This window comes from Tripterygium wilfordii, chromosome 3 (genome assembly GCF_013401445.1).
Source record: "Tripterygium wilfordii isolate XIE 37 chromosome 3, ASM1340144v1, whole genome shotgun sequence".
Lineage (NCBI taxonomy): Eukaryota > Viridiplantae > Streptophyta > Magnoliopsida > Celastrales > Celastraceae > Tripterygium > Tripterygium wilfordii.
Genome location: NC_052234.1, coordinates 2,819,240 through 2,833,788, shown reverse-complemented (window position 1 = coordinate 2,833,788; position 14,549 = coordinate 2,819,240). Strand labels below are relative to the sequence as shown.

At 35.3% G+C, this 14,549-nt stretch overlaps 1 protein-coding gene and 1 long non-coding RNA gene across 2 annotated transcripts; one reads left to right on the top strand and one right to left on the bottom strand.

Annotated features, from left to right (window-relative positions):
- Nucleotides 1-467: 467 nt before the first annotated feature.
- Nucleotides 468-1,391, bottom strand: LOC119995333. The gene is made up of 2 exons (XR_005467650.1): nucleotides 919-1,391; nucleotides 468-718 (listed from the first exon to the last, which is right to left on the bottom strand). It is a non-coding gene; the product is annotated as an uncharacterized LOC119995333 (long non-coding RNA).
- Nucleotides 1,392-11,374: 9,983 nt separating this feature from the next.
- On the top strand, nucleotides 11,375-11,933 carry LOC119995505. The gene is made up of 2 exons (XM_038842025.1): nucleotides 11,375-11,537; nucleotides 11,608-11,933. The coding sequence occupies exons 1-2, from the start codon at nucleotides 11,375-11,377 to the stop codon at nucleotides 11,931-11,933; spliced, it is 489 nt and encodes a 162-aa protein (XP_038697953.1).
- Nucleotides 11,934-14,549: the final 2,616 nt, after the last annotated feature.

The following is a 14,549-nucleotide window of genomic DNA, read 5'->3' as shown; positions in this document are numbered from 1 at the left end:
AGTTTTTTTTCTCTCATTTGTGTCCCTCAATTATTGAAAAGTATCATTTTCATCATTTTAAGTGAGATTCAGGTTGGAAAAAACCTGATCTGACGAACAATATAATACCACGTAGGATTTTTCAATGGCCGGATTTAATCGAGGAAAAAACATGGTACTTTCTCATAGTTGGAGGACGAAAAAGTGAAAAAATAGAGTTAAGGGACGAAAATGAAACCCGACCCATAATTGAGGGATGAAAAATACTTTTTTGTCGTTTTGAATCTTTTGATTGCTGGGATTATAAAATCAGATATAAAGAATTTTTTTATTTCCAAACCACTAAAGTACTAATTTAGGGTTAAGTCAACTTTTGGCCACTGAAAGATACATAAAGTTTCACTTTGGTCACTCAAAGATAAAACGTTCGAAGTTTATCACTCAAAAAATTTTTTTGCTACATTTTGATCACTCGGGCAGATTTGAGGTTTTTGGGGCAGTCAACTATCTGACGTGTCAAGTTGACCGTCAATTCCAATTGTGTTTTTGCTTATGTGGTATGACAAAATCCAAAGTGGACAATAACTATTTTAATTTTTTTAAACCAAATGGCAAAATCATACCTATACATCTGTTTGATCGAACGGCTAAAGTTATCTTGATCCCCAACCTGAAAATCAACATTGATAAGGTTTGACTTCTTCTCCTCCACCACCAGCCTCCATGGCCCTTCCCTCCGCTGCATCCTCCACAAACAACCAGAGAAACCAAATCAACAGCTTAAACAACAACGAACTAACAAGATTAAAGAAGGATAACAAAAATCCTTAAAGCTAACAAAACCCCATACTCCAGGGATCTAAACTTTTCATCACACAGGAAAACAAAATCTAAAAATCCACTCTCTATAAATCAAACCAGAACCAGTGACAAACTCACCGCCCCAAAACGCTGCCCTTATTCGAACCAAATGGCATATCTGAGCTATGTTACCACGGGCCATGACAGATCTGAGTTCTGTCTCAACCAAAAAGCTGATTCCGAGTAAGAGCTGTGGTTGCTCCTCTGGTTTGGATTACGCACGATGGGACAAAGTTGAAGATGAATATAGTGATGACGAGGATCACGATGATGATGAGGAAGAATGTCAGCCACAATATCGATTCCAAGTAAGAACTGTTGTTGTGCGACTAGTGAAGTAAAATTTGATTACTTTCAAAGCTGCTGATATAGGTACCTAGGGAAAACCCTTTCAAATACTGGTACATCAAGTTGAAATCTTTGGGGCAAAGGACAAAAGATGGCGACGGCGATGGTGAAGGTGAAGAGATGCCTAGTCTCAATTCGTGACGAAGAAGCGGCTTAATTTTTTTATTTAAGTTTTATATTAAACAAACCTAGTATTTGATTTGTTTCTTTTAGTTTTTTATTTAAGTTTTCCAGGTCACCAATGTTTAACACACCCTTAACGCCGTTATGTCAATTGAGCTATATTAAACGGTGTAATAACGGTCAACTTGACACGTCAAATGGTTAACTGCCCCAAAAACCTCAAATGTGCCCGAGTGATCAAAATGTAGCAAAAAAAATTTTTAAGTGACCAACTTGGAACGTTTTATCTTTGAATGACCAAAGTGAAACTTTGAGTATCTTTCAGTGGTCAAAAGTTGACTTAACCCTTCTAATTTACGTCACTTCTAATTTTTTTAATTTTACGTGAATATTCTTGTTTAAAATAACATATTAACTCTTAAAATAAAAACGAAAATGACTTATATCCCTAATATTTTCATCCATAACCGTCATAACAGTATTATGTTATCTAATTCTATTGAATTTTGTTATTACGTTGTCTAATTACACTGACTTTCGTTATTACATTGTCTAATTACATATTATGACTAATTAGACTGAATTGTTAGGAATACCTAGCGTTGCTGAAATAAAAATAAAAAATATACATTTACATATTAAATTAGAAAGTATTAAGTCTACACCACAATTCTTCAAAAAACATGTACAGTTTACACGCCAAAAGACTTTGCAAAGCAATATCGATTTCATTGAAAAATCATAGAAGATGGAAGATGACAAATTACAAAAGAATTATACGAATAAATATTAGCTATTACATCTCGAAAACAATATTGTCGGTAATGAAAAAAATGGTCATGGTGAAAATGTAAGTTTTTAAAGTTTTTTTTTAGTTTTATGTACGATCCACGAACACTTATCGTTTTTGTGTATATGAGATGATATAGCTTACCATTTTTCCGAACAAAAAACGACATAGGACACCATTTTTTGAACCAAAAATGACATAGGTTGTCATTTTTTGAACCTAAAAACGACATAAGTTGTCATTTATATATGAATAAAACAGTCTCATATGTCGTTTATTGTTCCACAAAAAAGGTTGGCCTTTGTCGATTTACTATAGTAAAATCAACGCTCACTTGTTGATTTTTTCTTCGTAGGAAGTCATAAGTGGTGAATTAATAAAGATGATTATACAAGCAAACTTATCACATATGATGTGAGTATGACTTTATCAATTTTAATATTTACTTCAGTTGTTTATTTTTATAAACTAATTTTGTTTTTATCAGCCAATATACAAAAATTAAGATCATTTGATTTCCTGGGCTCGAGGGGTTGCTACACGAAGTGGACATGTCCTTACAATTAGAGCCTCTAATTGCGATGGATATGGTACGAAGCCGCGAGTATTGCTTGCTTGTGAACAATTTGGTTCATATAAGCCCATGGTTCGTGATGACTCAAAGAATGTCAAGAAATGTCTATCTACCGTTACCAAAAAAATGCGGTGGTTCGTTCTTACTTATGAGAGGCATAGTTATGTTGGTAGATTGACATGAGCAGACAGAGATGTTGATAGACATGTCTAAGAATTTGGTACGGTCAAAAGAAATTATTTATACCATAAAAAATCACTTTCCATCAAATGTAACCACACTTAGAACAATTTATAAAGCGCGCCAGAGGCAAAGATTCAGAAAACAAATGCAATATTTATTGAGTAACCTTTTCGAGCACAAGTATTTTGAGCACCATAGATCTTCCATTGATGGTATAGACACAGTCGTTGATTTGATGTGAGCCCATTCGACATACATTGATTTGCTAAGTACTTTTCCTTGTGTGTTGTTATTAGACTTTACGTACAAAACTAACTGATATCGGATGCCATCGTTAGAGGTTGTCGGGATTACATTGACTTGTCTTACATTTTCAATTGCATTCGCCTACGTAGGTGGTGAGCATATAGACAATTACTTTTGAATACTTCAAAGGCTTTGATCAATTATGGAAAATAATAATAGTAGGCTCTCATCAGTGATTGTGACAGATAATGAGTTGTCTTTTATGAGTGCTATCGAGACTATTTTTCCCGATGCTCAATATTTGTTATGTCGATGGCATATCAACAAAAATATTTTGACAAAGTGCAATAAAATGCTTAGGGACAAGGACACATGGGAGTTGTTTATGAGTATATGGGGAATTGTTGATTTGGTAGACAATGACGCTGATTATGTACATAGAGTCGATGATCTCATTACGACATTCAAAATGAATCCCGCTCCCATTGAATATATCGTTGCTGCATTCACGAATAATTGTATGCATTTTGACAATACAACGACAAATAGGTAATAAAATTATCACCTTTTATTTACATATATAGTGTAATCACTGGGTATTTTAAGTATTTTTTTTCTTGTTATTTACATAGTTGAAAGTGCACATGTAAAACTTAAACGACAATTGGGTTCTTCACAAAGAAGTTTCTAATTTTCATAGTTAAAGATTTATTCACTCTTTAAATTGTATTTACTAAGATAAAGGCCTCGTTCGAAAAGAGCAAGATTGTAGTCTATCGCAATTTCATACCAACATTTTTCAAAGGTATTTGAATATTTGTATCCATCTCTACACTTGAACTTATCAGTGAGCAGCTAAAGTCTGTAGATAGTTTATGTGCATCATCATAATCGTGTTGTAGTGTGAATAGACGCACATACGATATTCCATACTCGCATGAGCTGGCTCGATACATGCGAGATGATGTTCCAATGCCTTTATCTACATTGGACACACACTAGACCCGGTTTCAAATTATACCATGTGATCCTCCATAAATTCCTAACTTTATTCTTGAGTTAAACAGGTGGATTTTCTTATATTTAAACAATTTTGTTTATGTGTTTGACAATCAATTAATTTAATTATTTTTACATTGAATGGTTTTCTTAGATTTGTGGAGCAAATATTAAAGAAAGATAGTTCAAAGTGGTCATATTACGTAAGAAAAATCAGAGAGATTTTTGATCCGAACACCACACACTTGTCAGAGAAAGACAAAGTGAAAACACGTGGAAGACTTTCAAAGTCAGAATTGCCTACATGCTGAGCACCTTCTGCATTTAAACTTATGGATGGTACATGTATTAATAAATCTTCGCAGATATCTAAACCGGCATCAACTAATCAGAAGATTATTACCAAAAAAAATCGGATGACGCAAGCAAGAAATAAATTAACAATAAGTCCATTATTTAATAGTGAAATATTTTTTTATATTTTTTGAACTATGTACTTCTATTTAAACATCGATTAATTTGATTTCAATAGGTTAGGCGCAGCATGCGTAGTACATTTGTGGTTGTTGCCGAGGAGCGTTTGGGGAGAAATTTATATCATGATCAATTCCCCTGTGCGATAGAGATATACATCAATGACATTACCGACATTGTCGTTGATGGTAATTGTGGATACTTAGCTGTTGTTGGTTAAAAAATTATACGACATGCACTATTTGAAGAGCCTAGTATGTGGGAGATATTTTACACACAGATCTTCGATGACAATAATAAAAATCTCTTGAAAATGCTTGATTATTATGAGTCTCCAACATATAATAAGTATTAGATGACCATGCTGTTGGACCAAGACTTAGTGTCTAGTCAACATTGTGTTTTTGATGATTGTGTATGATTGTATACTAAAATGTGTGTGAGCATGCTTGACTTGAACATATCCTAAAATGCTAGAAAACATGCTTAAATGGTTATTTGGTTAATTGTTTAATATCTTAATTGTGCATATACACTTAAATGAAGGCTTATGCATATCTCTGTGTGAATTTGATATCTATATATTTTTGAGATAGTGCTGAAAATTTAGTTTTGAAAACAAACATACATGGACTAAGTTAGGGCATTAATCTTCTAATGATCATAATTTATCTTAACCAACTTAGGTCAAATGACTTGAAACTTGAACCAATGCACATAAAGGTCTAATATATGTTCTAGGACTATAATCATGATAAATTAAGTGCATCACATATATATTTGGTCATATGCTTAAATTCCGCCAAAACTAGGTTTTACCTAATTTTGTGCATATGTGTTCTTTGTGAACGTGGTGAACCAAATGAACTCCGATTTAAATGAAATTTCGTGTGCATCTTAGTTTCATCACTATGAACATATTTGACTTAGTAAAGTTCAAGAGAAAATGTCATTTACACTGAGTTTGCAAAATAACATTGAATTTACACTTAGAATTTATCGGTTTCACTATTAGTGACTTATTTGCTTGATTGAGTGACCAAACGATTTCCGATTGTTATGAAATTTTATGTGGACATTCTAATATATATAAAATGATTTATCATGCAGTAATACAAATTTTCTGGGTTGTTTTTCTAATGTAATTAACCTATGCGCTCTATATGAAGCTCTTTGAGCTTACATGCAATTGGGGAGTTCTACCTCCTATTTCCTTGTAGGTTAATCATCATTGTGGTCTCATATGACTCAGAATTCAATATGCTCAAGTGAACTGAAGTCCGGTTTTCGAGTATGAGCTTGGATCTCTAGAAAACCAAGAAAAACCTATGTTCATCAACCTTCCACTAAGGCATTTTGATTGATGATTGGAATTAGCCTTGGAGCTGTATAATATGGATATATTGGTGCTGTCAAATTCAGAGTTTGAAGTCAAGATTCAGACATGGACATTAAATGTTACACAAGGTGTCCGATTTAAGCAATATATGCCACATGAAGACATTTGTGCATGAAGGCTATACGGACCAAGTATATGAAGTCTAGAGCAGTTGAAATTAATTGATTTAATGTTCTAGAAGATGTCTCAAGCTTTGGAAAATGTCTCTACACATTTGAAATCAAGAAACCGAGCTTGCTTAAAGATTGCAGGGAATGTTAAAGAGCTCATTTGAATTCAAGAGAGATACATGTTTAAATTTGCTTGGCTATGAAGTTGCCAACAAGGTCTTTTCAAGAATGTTATTGCAAGCACGTGTGAAGGGTCAGCCTTGCTATTGGGACATGTTTGGTCATGTGAAGGATCTCTTATCTTCATCAAACAAGATTTTGCACATGCTTCCTTTATTGAGGTCAATGATAAGATTTTTGTGAGAAGAAAATTGATGAAGCTAAAGGACAAATGCAATGGTTGAAATTTGTAAGAGATGAGAAAGTATATTTTGCAACTAGACAAGACTTAGATTATGAAGATATTCTTGAAGACTACAAGCTCCAACGGTACACTAATCTATGGCCGAGATTGAATTGTTTTGAATTATGAATGGATCAGATTACAACAAGACTTGAAGGGTTAAGATGACCATTTAAAAGGTGAATCCAATGGTTGTGCATAAGACCATATTCTTGCTTGCAATTTTTGACTTAAAAGAAGATCTTACTTGATTTTTGGAGTCAAAGATGGTTGCAAGTTGTTACACATTTTGTAGGAAATCATTGGAGATACCAAGACCAAGATTTGGTGTAAGTTTGATCAAATGGTCAAAGATGACAAAATTGTTGGAGATACCAAGGTCAAGATTTGGTGCAAGTTTGATCAAATTGTCAAAGATGGCTGCAAGTGCACATGACAACTCAAATCTTGGAAAGCTAGACTTGGAAAATAATGCAAGTGCAACGGCTACATATTGTAAGGTCAAGATTTAATGATCTATTCATTCAATGGCCAAGATTTGCACATGTAATTGAAGGTCGAGATTTGAAGATAGAAAAAGATCCAATGGTGGAAATCACAAGAGCTTGGTAAATTATAAAGAGGGGTTCTTCCTCATTCCAACTTGGAGAAGCCAAAATTATATTGAAGAAATTCTTGCTCTCAAAGCTTTCAAGCTAGTTTGTGCCATTGAATCCAAGCTTCTACCCAAGCCACTCTAAAGGCCTCCTCACTATTTTGCTTTTGCAAAGAGGGAGTGCTTCTCATTTGGCTTCTTATTTTCAGATTCGAAAATCCTCATTATTCTTCATTTTCTATCCAACCCGTGAGGTGATATTGTGATTCTTGAGTGTTCCTCAACCCTATTTGCTTAGTGCAAACCTTGAGTGAACCATTTATACCGAACACTTGTAAAAGTCCCTTCATTGGGCAAAAACCTTGTTGAGGTTGAGTTTAAGGGTGTGCTTGAAACCCTTGGTTGTAAAGTTTGAAGATTGTCTTGAAATCTTCAGTTTTAAGGGTGACCTAAAAACCCTTGTGAGTTTTGTGGAGCTCTTGAGAAAACCACATCCTTAGTGGAGGTTGGAAAATCCTAGGTTGGTGAACCTAGGTAGTAGATGTAGGAGAAGAGTCTCCGAACTACTATAAATTGCTGTGTGGACTTTCTTAATTGCATTGCTTGCTTGTTGATTGATTAAGTGTTTTGATTGCAGAATTTTCTGAACCACTAGTCTGTCCGTGCACTGTTCACATAGCTAAACTTTGAATTTTAATCTGAATTTTTGATATAGTATTCATTAGGGTGTTGTGATACTGCATACCAAATTTCATTGAATTCTGACTCGATTTGCTAGGTGAAATTTGAGTTGTAAAATCTGTGTGCAATGTGTTGTTTGAAAAAATCTGTTTTTGCAATTCCTTGATTATTTGATAATTGATCATTCACCATATTGTATCACATCTTGCATTGAAATGAATGTTGATTAGGATAATCATTAGAGTTCAAATTTGTGTGCTAATTGTTAATTGACATTGATTTCCTTTTAAATTATAAAAAGAGATTCCTATCGGAATTTGGGAACACAATTCACCCCCCCTCTTGTGTTAAGTACGATCCATCACATGCCAGATATGAGACACTTGATAGTTAGTCGCTATAATGTTGTCCTTATATTACTGTCATAACATCAATGTTTGACATTCTTACTACCTCGAAGTCGCCCGAAACCTTATCATGTTAGGAATATGATAGCATTGAATTTTGTTAACGAAAATCATTTTGTGCATATATGATAAAATTATGTATTATATATTTATTAATGTAAATAATAATTTGTTTACTAATGTGTATGCAGAAACTGTGCTGGTAGATCCTAAAATCGACACAAACTATTTTTTTATGAAAAAAAGACATATTTGTGTCATTTTCTTTGAGAAAAAAAGACACATGCTTCCGTTTTTGAGATAAAAAAATCAAGTTGTGTCGTTTACTTTGGAAAAAAACAACACGACCCCATTGATTTCTGGACAAAAAAAAAGAACTTGTTTGCCGATTCTCGTTTCAACAATTTTTCACACAAAATCAGCATATTGAGTATAATTATACACACCCACTAACGCTATATAACAATTACTTAACCGATGTTGTTCGATTTGAGAGATTTTCAACAGTAATATACATATTGGAGAGATTTACAAATCAATGGCCTTACCTCTACTCAATCTCCAGTGTTTGACCTTGATATTGGCATCTTCTTGGTTGGAAATGCAAGTCGACGATGGTGTGTATAATCAGTGGGAGCTGCTGTCTACTAATGGTGAAATCGGTAAAGGAGGGGAAGGGAGACAATTGTGGGTTATGGTTACAATGTGTGTAGACTTAACAATATTGATTCTGAGAACCAAAGTGCTTTTGTTCCAGGGCAGTTAATCACTGATAATTGGTGGCTTAGGAGTTAATGCACTTTGTCAAAGGCCCCCATCGACGCGCTAATCCTATGATGGCTGTTAAGCTAGATATGAGTAAAACTTATGATAGAGTGGAATGGCCTATCCTAGAAGCTATAATGATTCGGATGGATTTTGATTCTCACTGGGTGCGTATGATAATGGCTCGCATTACCACTGTCTCATTCTCTGTGCTTATAAATGGGACCAGTTCCCCTTCTTTCTCTCCTGGAAGAGGGTTGCGACAAGGTGACCCCCTATCACCCTACTTGTTTATTCTCTGTGCGGAATCTCTGACAAATATGTTGAATGATGCAATGGCAAAGAAACTTATCGAGGGTATTGGTGTGGGTCGTAGTTCACCAAAGGTGACCCACTTATTTTTTGCGGATGACTCCCTATTATTTTGTAGAGCAAATGATGAAGAGTGTGCTGAGATTAAGAAGGTGTTGCATACGTATGAGTTAGCCACAGGGCAAAAGATAAATGCAGATAAGTCTAGTGTTTTATTCAGCCCAGGTGTTTCAAATCAATTGAAAGGGACTTTGCTTCAAGTTCTTGGAGTGCAATCCTTTGTGTTACGTGAGAAATATTTGGGTCTCCCTTCACTGATTGGCCAATCTAAGAAGATCATGTTTAGGAATTTGAAGGATAGAGCGCAAGCAAAGATAAGTGGATGGAAGGAAAAAATGTTGTCTAAGGGTGGTAAGGAGGTTCTGATAAAGGCAGTAGCACAATCAATCCCAGCTTATACAATGTTATGTTTTCAAATTCTCAAATCTACTTGTCAGGAAATTTCAAGTTGCATAGCAGATTTTTGGTGGGGGCAAGTAGGAGAAAAAAAGAAAATTCATTGGCACGCTTGGGAGAAATTGTGTTGGTCAAAGGAAGAGGGAGGATTGGGATTCCGTGATTTGGAGTCTTTCAACCTTGCGCTTCTAGCAAAACAGGGTTGGCGCCTTTTGACAAATAAATCATCCCTCTTCCATCGTATCTACAAAGCTGAATATTTTTCCCATGGTAACATAATGACGGTAGTGTTGGGCTCTAACCCTTTTTATGCTTGGAGGAGTCTGTGGGCTAGGTTGGGGCTATTGAAAAGGGGTATGAGATGGAGAGTAGGTAATGGAAAGTCCATTCTATTGAAAGATGATCCTTGGCTGTCACAACTAGGGATGGCAAAAAAAACCGATCCGACCACTATCCATAGGATACCCGGTCCATTTAAAACCCAAAAACCGATCCTATAGGATTTGGAAATGGTTTTGGTTTTAATTTTCAAACCCGTTATGGTTTAGGGTCGGGTTTAGTTTTTGATGCCGGGTTTAGGGTACCTGAACCGTTTAATAAAATAAGTGAATTATAGTAATAATATTATAAACCATCTATATATATAAAGATATATTATTCGGATGTTAAATTTTAACATGAACAAACATATTAAATAAAATAATATAATCGAATTACAAATTATATATTCAAAATATAACAAGATAAGTCATATTATTTTTTAAGAAATTGAATTATACATTTATAGAAAAATTAAAAAAATTTAAAAGTTAAATGGTAAACGGGTACCAGATGGTAAATGGTTATGGAACGGTTCCGGTTTTGGAAATTTAAATGGTTTTTTAAACGGTTTTGGAACGGTTTTGATATTGGGTACCTTAAATGGAAACGGTTTTGGTATTCACTAATTGAAAGGGTACCCGACCCGTTGTCATCCCTACTCACAACCTTCCACCTTTAAAATTTTCTCACATCTCCCAGAGACTTGGCACTCAACAACTATCCACCATTTGATTGATGAGAACTTGGGAACTTGGAAGCATGATCTTGTTAATGACTTGTTTGATCCACAAGAGGCAAGTTTAATTTTGACAATCCCATTAGGAGTAAACTCGGTGGAGGATGTGATGAGTTGGCACTGGATAGAAAATGGTTGCTACAATGTCAAATCTGGTTACAAATTAGCTGTGCAGTTGAAAAAGGAGCAAAGCATGGTTGGCTCCTCATCTAATCATGGTTGCTCCTTCCCTTGGAGAGCATTATGGGACATTCAGGTGCCAAGTAAAATTAAGCGTTTTCTGTTTGGAGCTGCGCATGGCTGCATCCCTTGTAACTCAAATTTACATCGTTGACGAGTCATTCCTTCTAGTGGGTGTATACTATGTGCCAAGGAGGATGAAATTGTAGATCATATTTTGTTACTTTGTCAAATGGCTAAGGAGGTTTGGTCTAGTGTTCTTCCTGCGGAGTACAATAGTGGGGGATGTCACTTAAAATTTATTGATTGGGCTGCCCACATTTTAGCTTATTCAACGACCTCAGTGAAGGTTATTTTCACTGTGTTTGCATGGTTTATTTGGAAAAAAGGAATGACTTTATTTTTGAAGGAAAATGGACCTCTTATGCTACTATGGTAAGGTTGGGCAATAACTTCATTGAAGATTATAGGCAAGCTATGGCAACCCAAGATGTTAGGCATGGTGATCCTACAGTAAGTACAGCAGTAGTCTGGGCACCGCCACCAAGTGGTCTATTTAAGCTCAATGTTGATGGAGCTTGCTTTAATGACAAAGGTACTTGTGGTGTTGGTAGTGTTATGCGAGATGATAGAGGTCAAGTAAGCTTCGCCTTCTCTTGTTATAGGCAAGGACTCGGTGGCAATTGAGTCTCTTGTTGTTCTGGTGGGTCTACAAGTAGCCAAAGACAGGGGTTTTCATGATTTTCAGCTGGAATCAGACTCAGCTATAGTGTGCCGCTTCCTTTCTGACTGTTCTTTCCACCGTGCTTCCGTCAGGGCGGTGCTTCAGTCGTGCGTTTTGTTAATGGATAATTTAGGTGTGTCTTTGTGTTCTCATGAACAACGTGATTTGAATCAGGTTGCCCATTTCATGGCTAGGAACTCTCATCGCACTCTAGGTACCAGAGTGTGGATGGGGAAAGTTCCAGCTTGGGCTATGTCTAGTTTGTAGGTTATGTTTTATGGTGTGTTATAAAATTACCTTTCCTATCAAAAAAAATTTATTAAAATTTGTTGTAATAACCATATTATTAGTTTATTACACAAATAATAAGTTTTTATGTTTATTTCATTTCACATATTACATTTTTTATTATGTGCTTAAGAACCTATGAATAATTATGAATTTTTCCCCAAACTTCTAGAAATGCATGATTTTTTGAATAAAGATAAACAAAACAATGCCCTTGACTCTCAACTGAGCCTATCAAAAAGGCCCACACATCCTGATACATCCAGTCCAATACCTAGCGCGGTCCATTAAGAATTAGACCTAACCACTTCCCATTCATTCAGGGTAAAGTGAGAGTTCACATCAAATTTTAGGAGCGAACCAGTCCACGTGATCGACCACTCCAGACAGAAATGACAACCAAGAAAGGGGCGGCATCCAGGGACAGGTGGCTGTCTAACAAAGGTTTTTTAGTAAAGGAAAAAATGGATGTCCTTTAGTCCAGGCACGATAGGAACCAAAGAGGAGCTGTAAGAACATGAAAAAAAAAGTATAGGACAACTGGCCAAAAAAGGAGGAAAAACAAGACATGATAGGGAAGCCAAAAAGGTGTATATAAGCACAAAGGATCACTGAGAAAGGGGGAGGCTTTTCGGGGGAAAAGTAAGGGAAGAGAGATTTGGAGGAAGAAGAAGATCAAGGAGTCAAGCAAAAGGAAGCCATCAGAGATTCCCCGCCAGAATCATTACAGCGGGAACCTCTCCATTCAGGTATGCACTTCTGACTGATAAGATGTAGCCTTATGAGATATCAAAGGAGGGGAATATTTTGATGGCCGTTGGATGTCATCATGAAAGCGAGAATCAGAAGCACCCCGTAAAATATCTCTATCTAGCTTTCTAGAATCCTTGCATGTCATTCAACCCATATGTGGCTTTCGCGCATATCAATATAGCTTCTCATACACTGGATCAAATCATGCGTGACAATCGTTCGCGTCCCCTATTCCATCATTTCATAGTAGGTAGCTCTTCATGAATAACGCATTCATACGTGTCCCATGTTTATCCACACAGAAACAGGTAGAGCCTCACACATCTTACACATATTCGAGTCTCCTATACCGCTCATGTCATCCATGTATCTAGTGAATCTCAGGTGGGTTATAATGACACATTCAGACTCACACCTACGTCGTAATCAAGGTTACAACAATCACCTTGTATCAATTTATGGTTTAATATTATTTATTAACTTTAACTATCTTGTTATTATATTTTCAAATATCTAATGTTCAACATGTGCACGACATTCGCTAAACACCCGAGTTTATGTTTTGTGCATGCATACATGTGGTTGTCAAAGTGAATTTCTTATTCGCTAACTTCCATTTTCTTTATTTAAATTTTTTCGTGCTAAATTTATACGTGAACCACTTTGGGAATCCTACACGTGTTCAGAGGTTCGATAATATACTTGGTAAATTTTTCGAGTGTTACATAGAGGAAATCAATTCGCTAGACAGAATGATCAGACAAGTGGATCTAGGATCCATCATATCTCAGGGTGGGCCTAAAAATTTTTTAAAAAAATTATTTTCTTGAAATATCGCAGAGAAATATGTTTGCGGTTGGAATCGAACCTTGCACACATATATGCCTACCCAACCGATTGTCAACCAAGCCACCTCTCGTTGATTATATATGTATATGTATATACATATACTTATGGAGTCATGTTGTATTGAAGATCGACTCAAGCTCACCCTGACCTTTTGAAAAAAGTGTATATATATATATATATACACTATTTATAATGTGAGACAAACAATACTTTTTTGTAAAATTACATGCATTTCTCCTCATTAGCTCCTTAAATTTGGAAAAATTTTCTTTACACATATATTATCAAAAATACTTATATTTTCTAATAACCATAGAACATGTATGGTTAACATATAAAATATAACTATTAAATTGATACACTCTCATATATTATGATAGATGATTTATGCTCAATCAAAAATCGTCGAGCACAATTTAAATGATTTTTTTTTGTTATCTTAGAATATTTTATGTTTTAATTTGTGGTGTGTAATTTAACGACTATATAGATAATTACTTACTCGATGTCACTTTTTAGTAAATAGCGCTAAAAAATTTTCAAGGGCAACAACTTTTGCCCCCTGCTCAACGCTAACCTAGCCCCCTTAATCTTTTTTATGGATCCACCACTGCTAGGATCTATGATGTCACTAGGGTTGAAGCATAGGACTTCGAAATCCTTATTGCAGGTACATTGAAGTTATTTGACATCCCTGTTATCATTTTAATAGATTCTGGAGCCACACATTATTTCATTAAAGAAGATTTTTCCTTAAGAACTTATCTTAAACTAGGATTGTTAGACAAGGGATTAAGTGTAACGTCAATTTTTGGGAGGTCAGTAACCCTTACTATAGTATATAAGAACTGTGAATTATGAATAGGGCAGTCTATTTTAAGGTTGACCTTATACCTGCACCAATTGTCAAATTTGAAATAATACAAGGAATGGATTGGTCAATTAGTAATCGGGTAAGGATGGATTGCTTAACTAAGAAGGTTTATTTACATA

Coding starts and splice junctions, on each gene's coding strand:
- LOC119995505 (XM_038842025.1), top strand. CDS start 11,375: ATGGTAAGGTTGGGCAATAACTTCATTGAAGATTATAGGCAAGCTATG. Junction 11,538..11,607: donor AGCTTGCTTTAATGACAAAG/GTACTTGTGGTG, acceptor CTCTTGTTATAG/GCAAGGACTCGGTGGCAATT.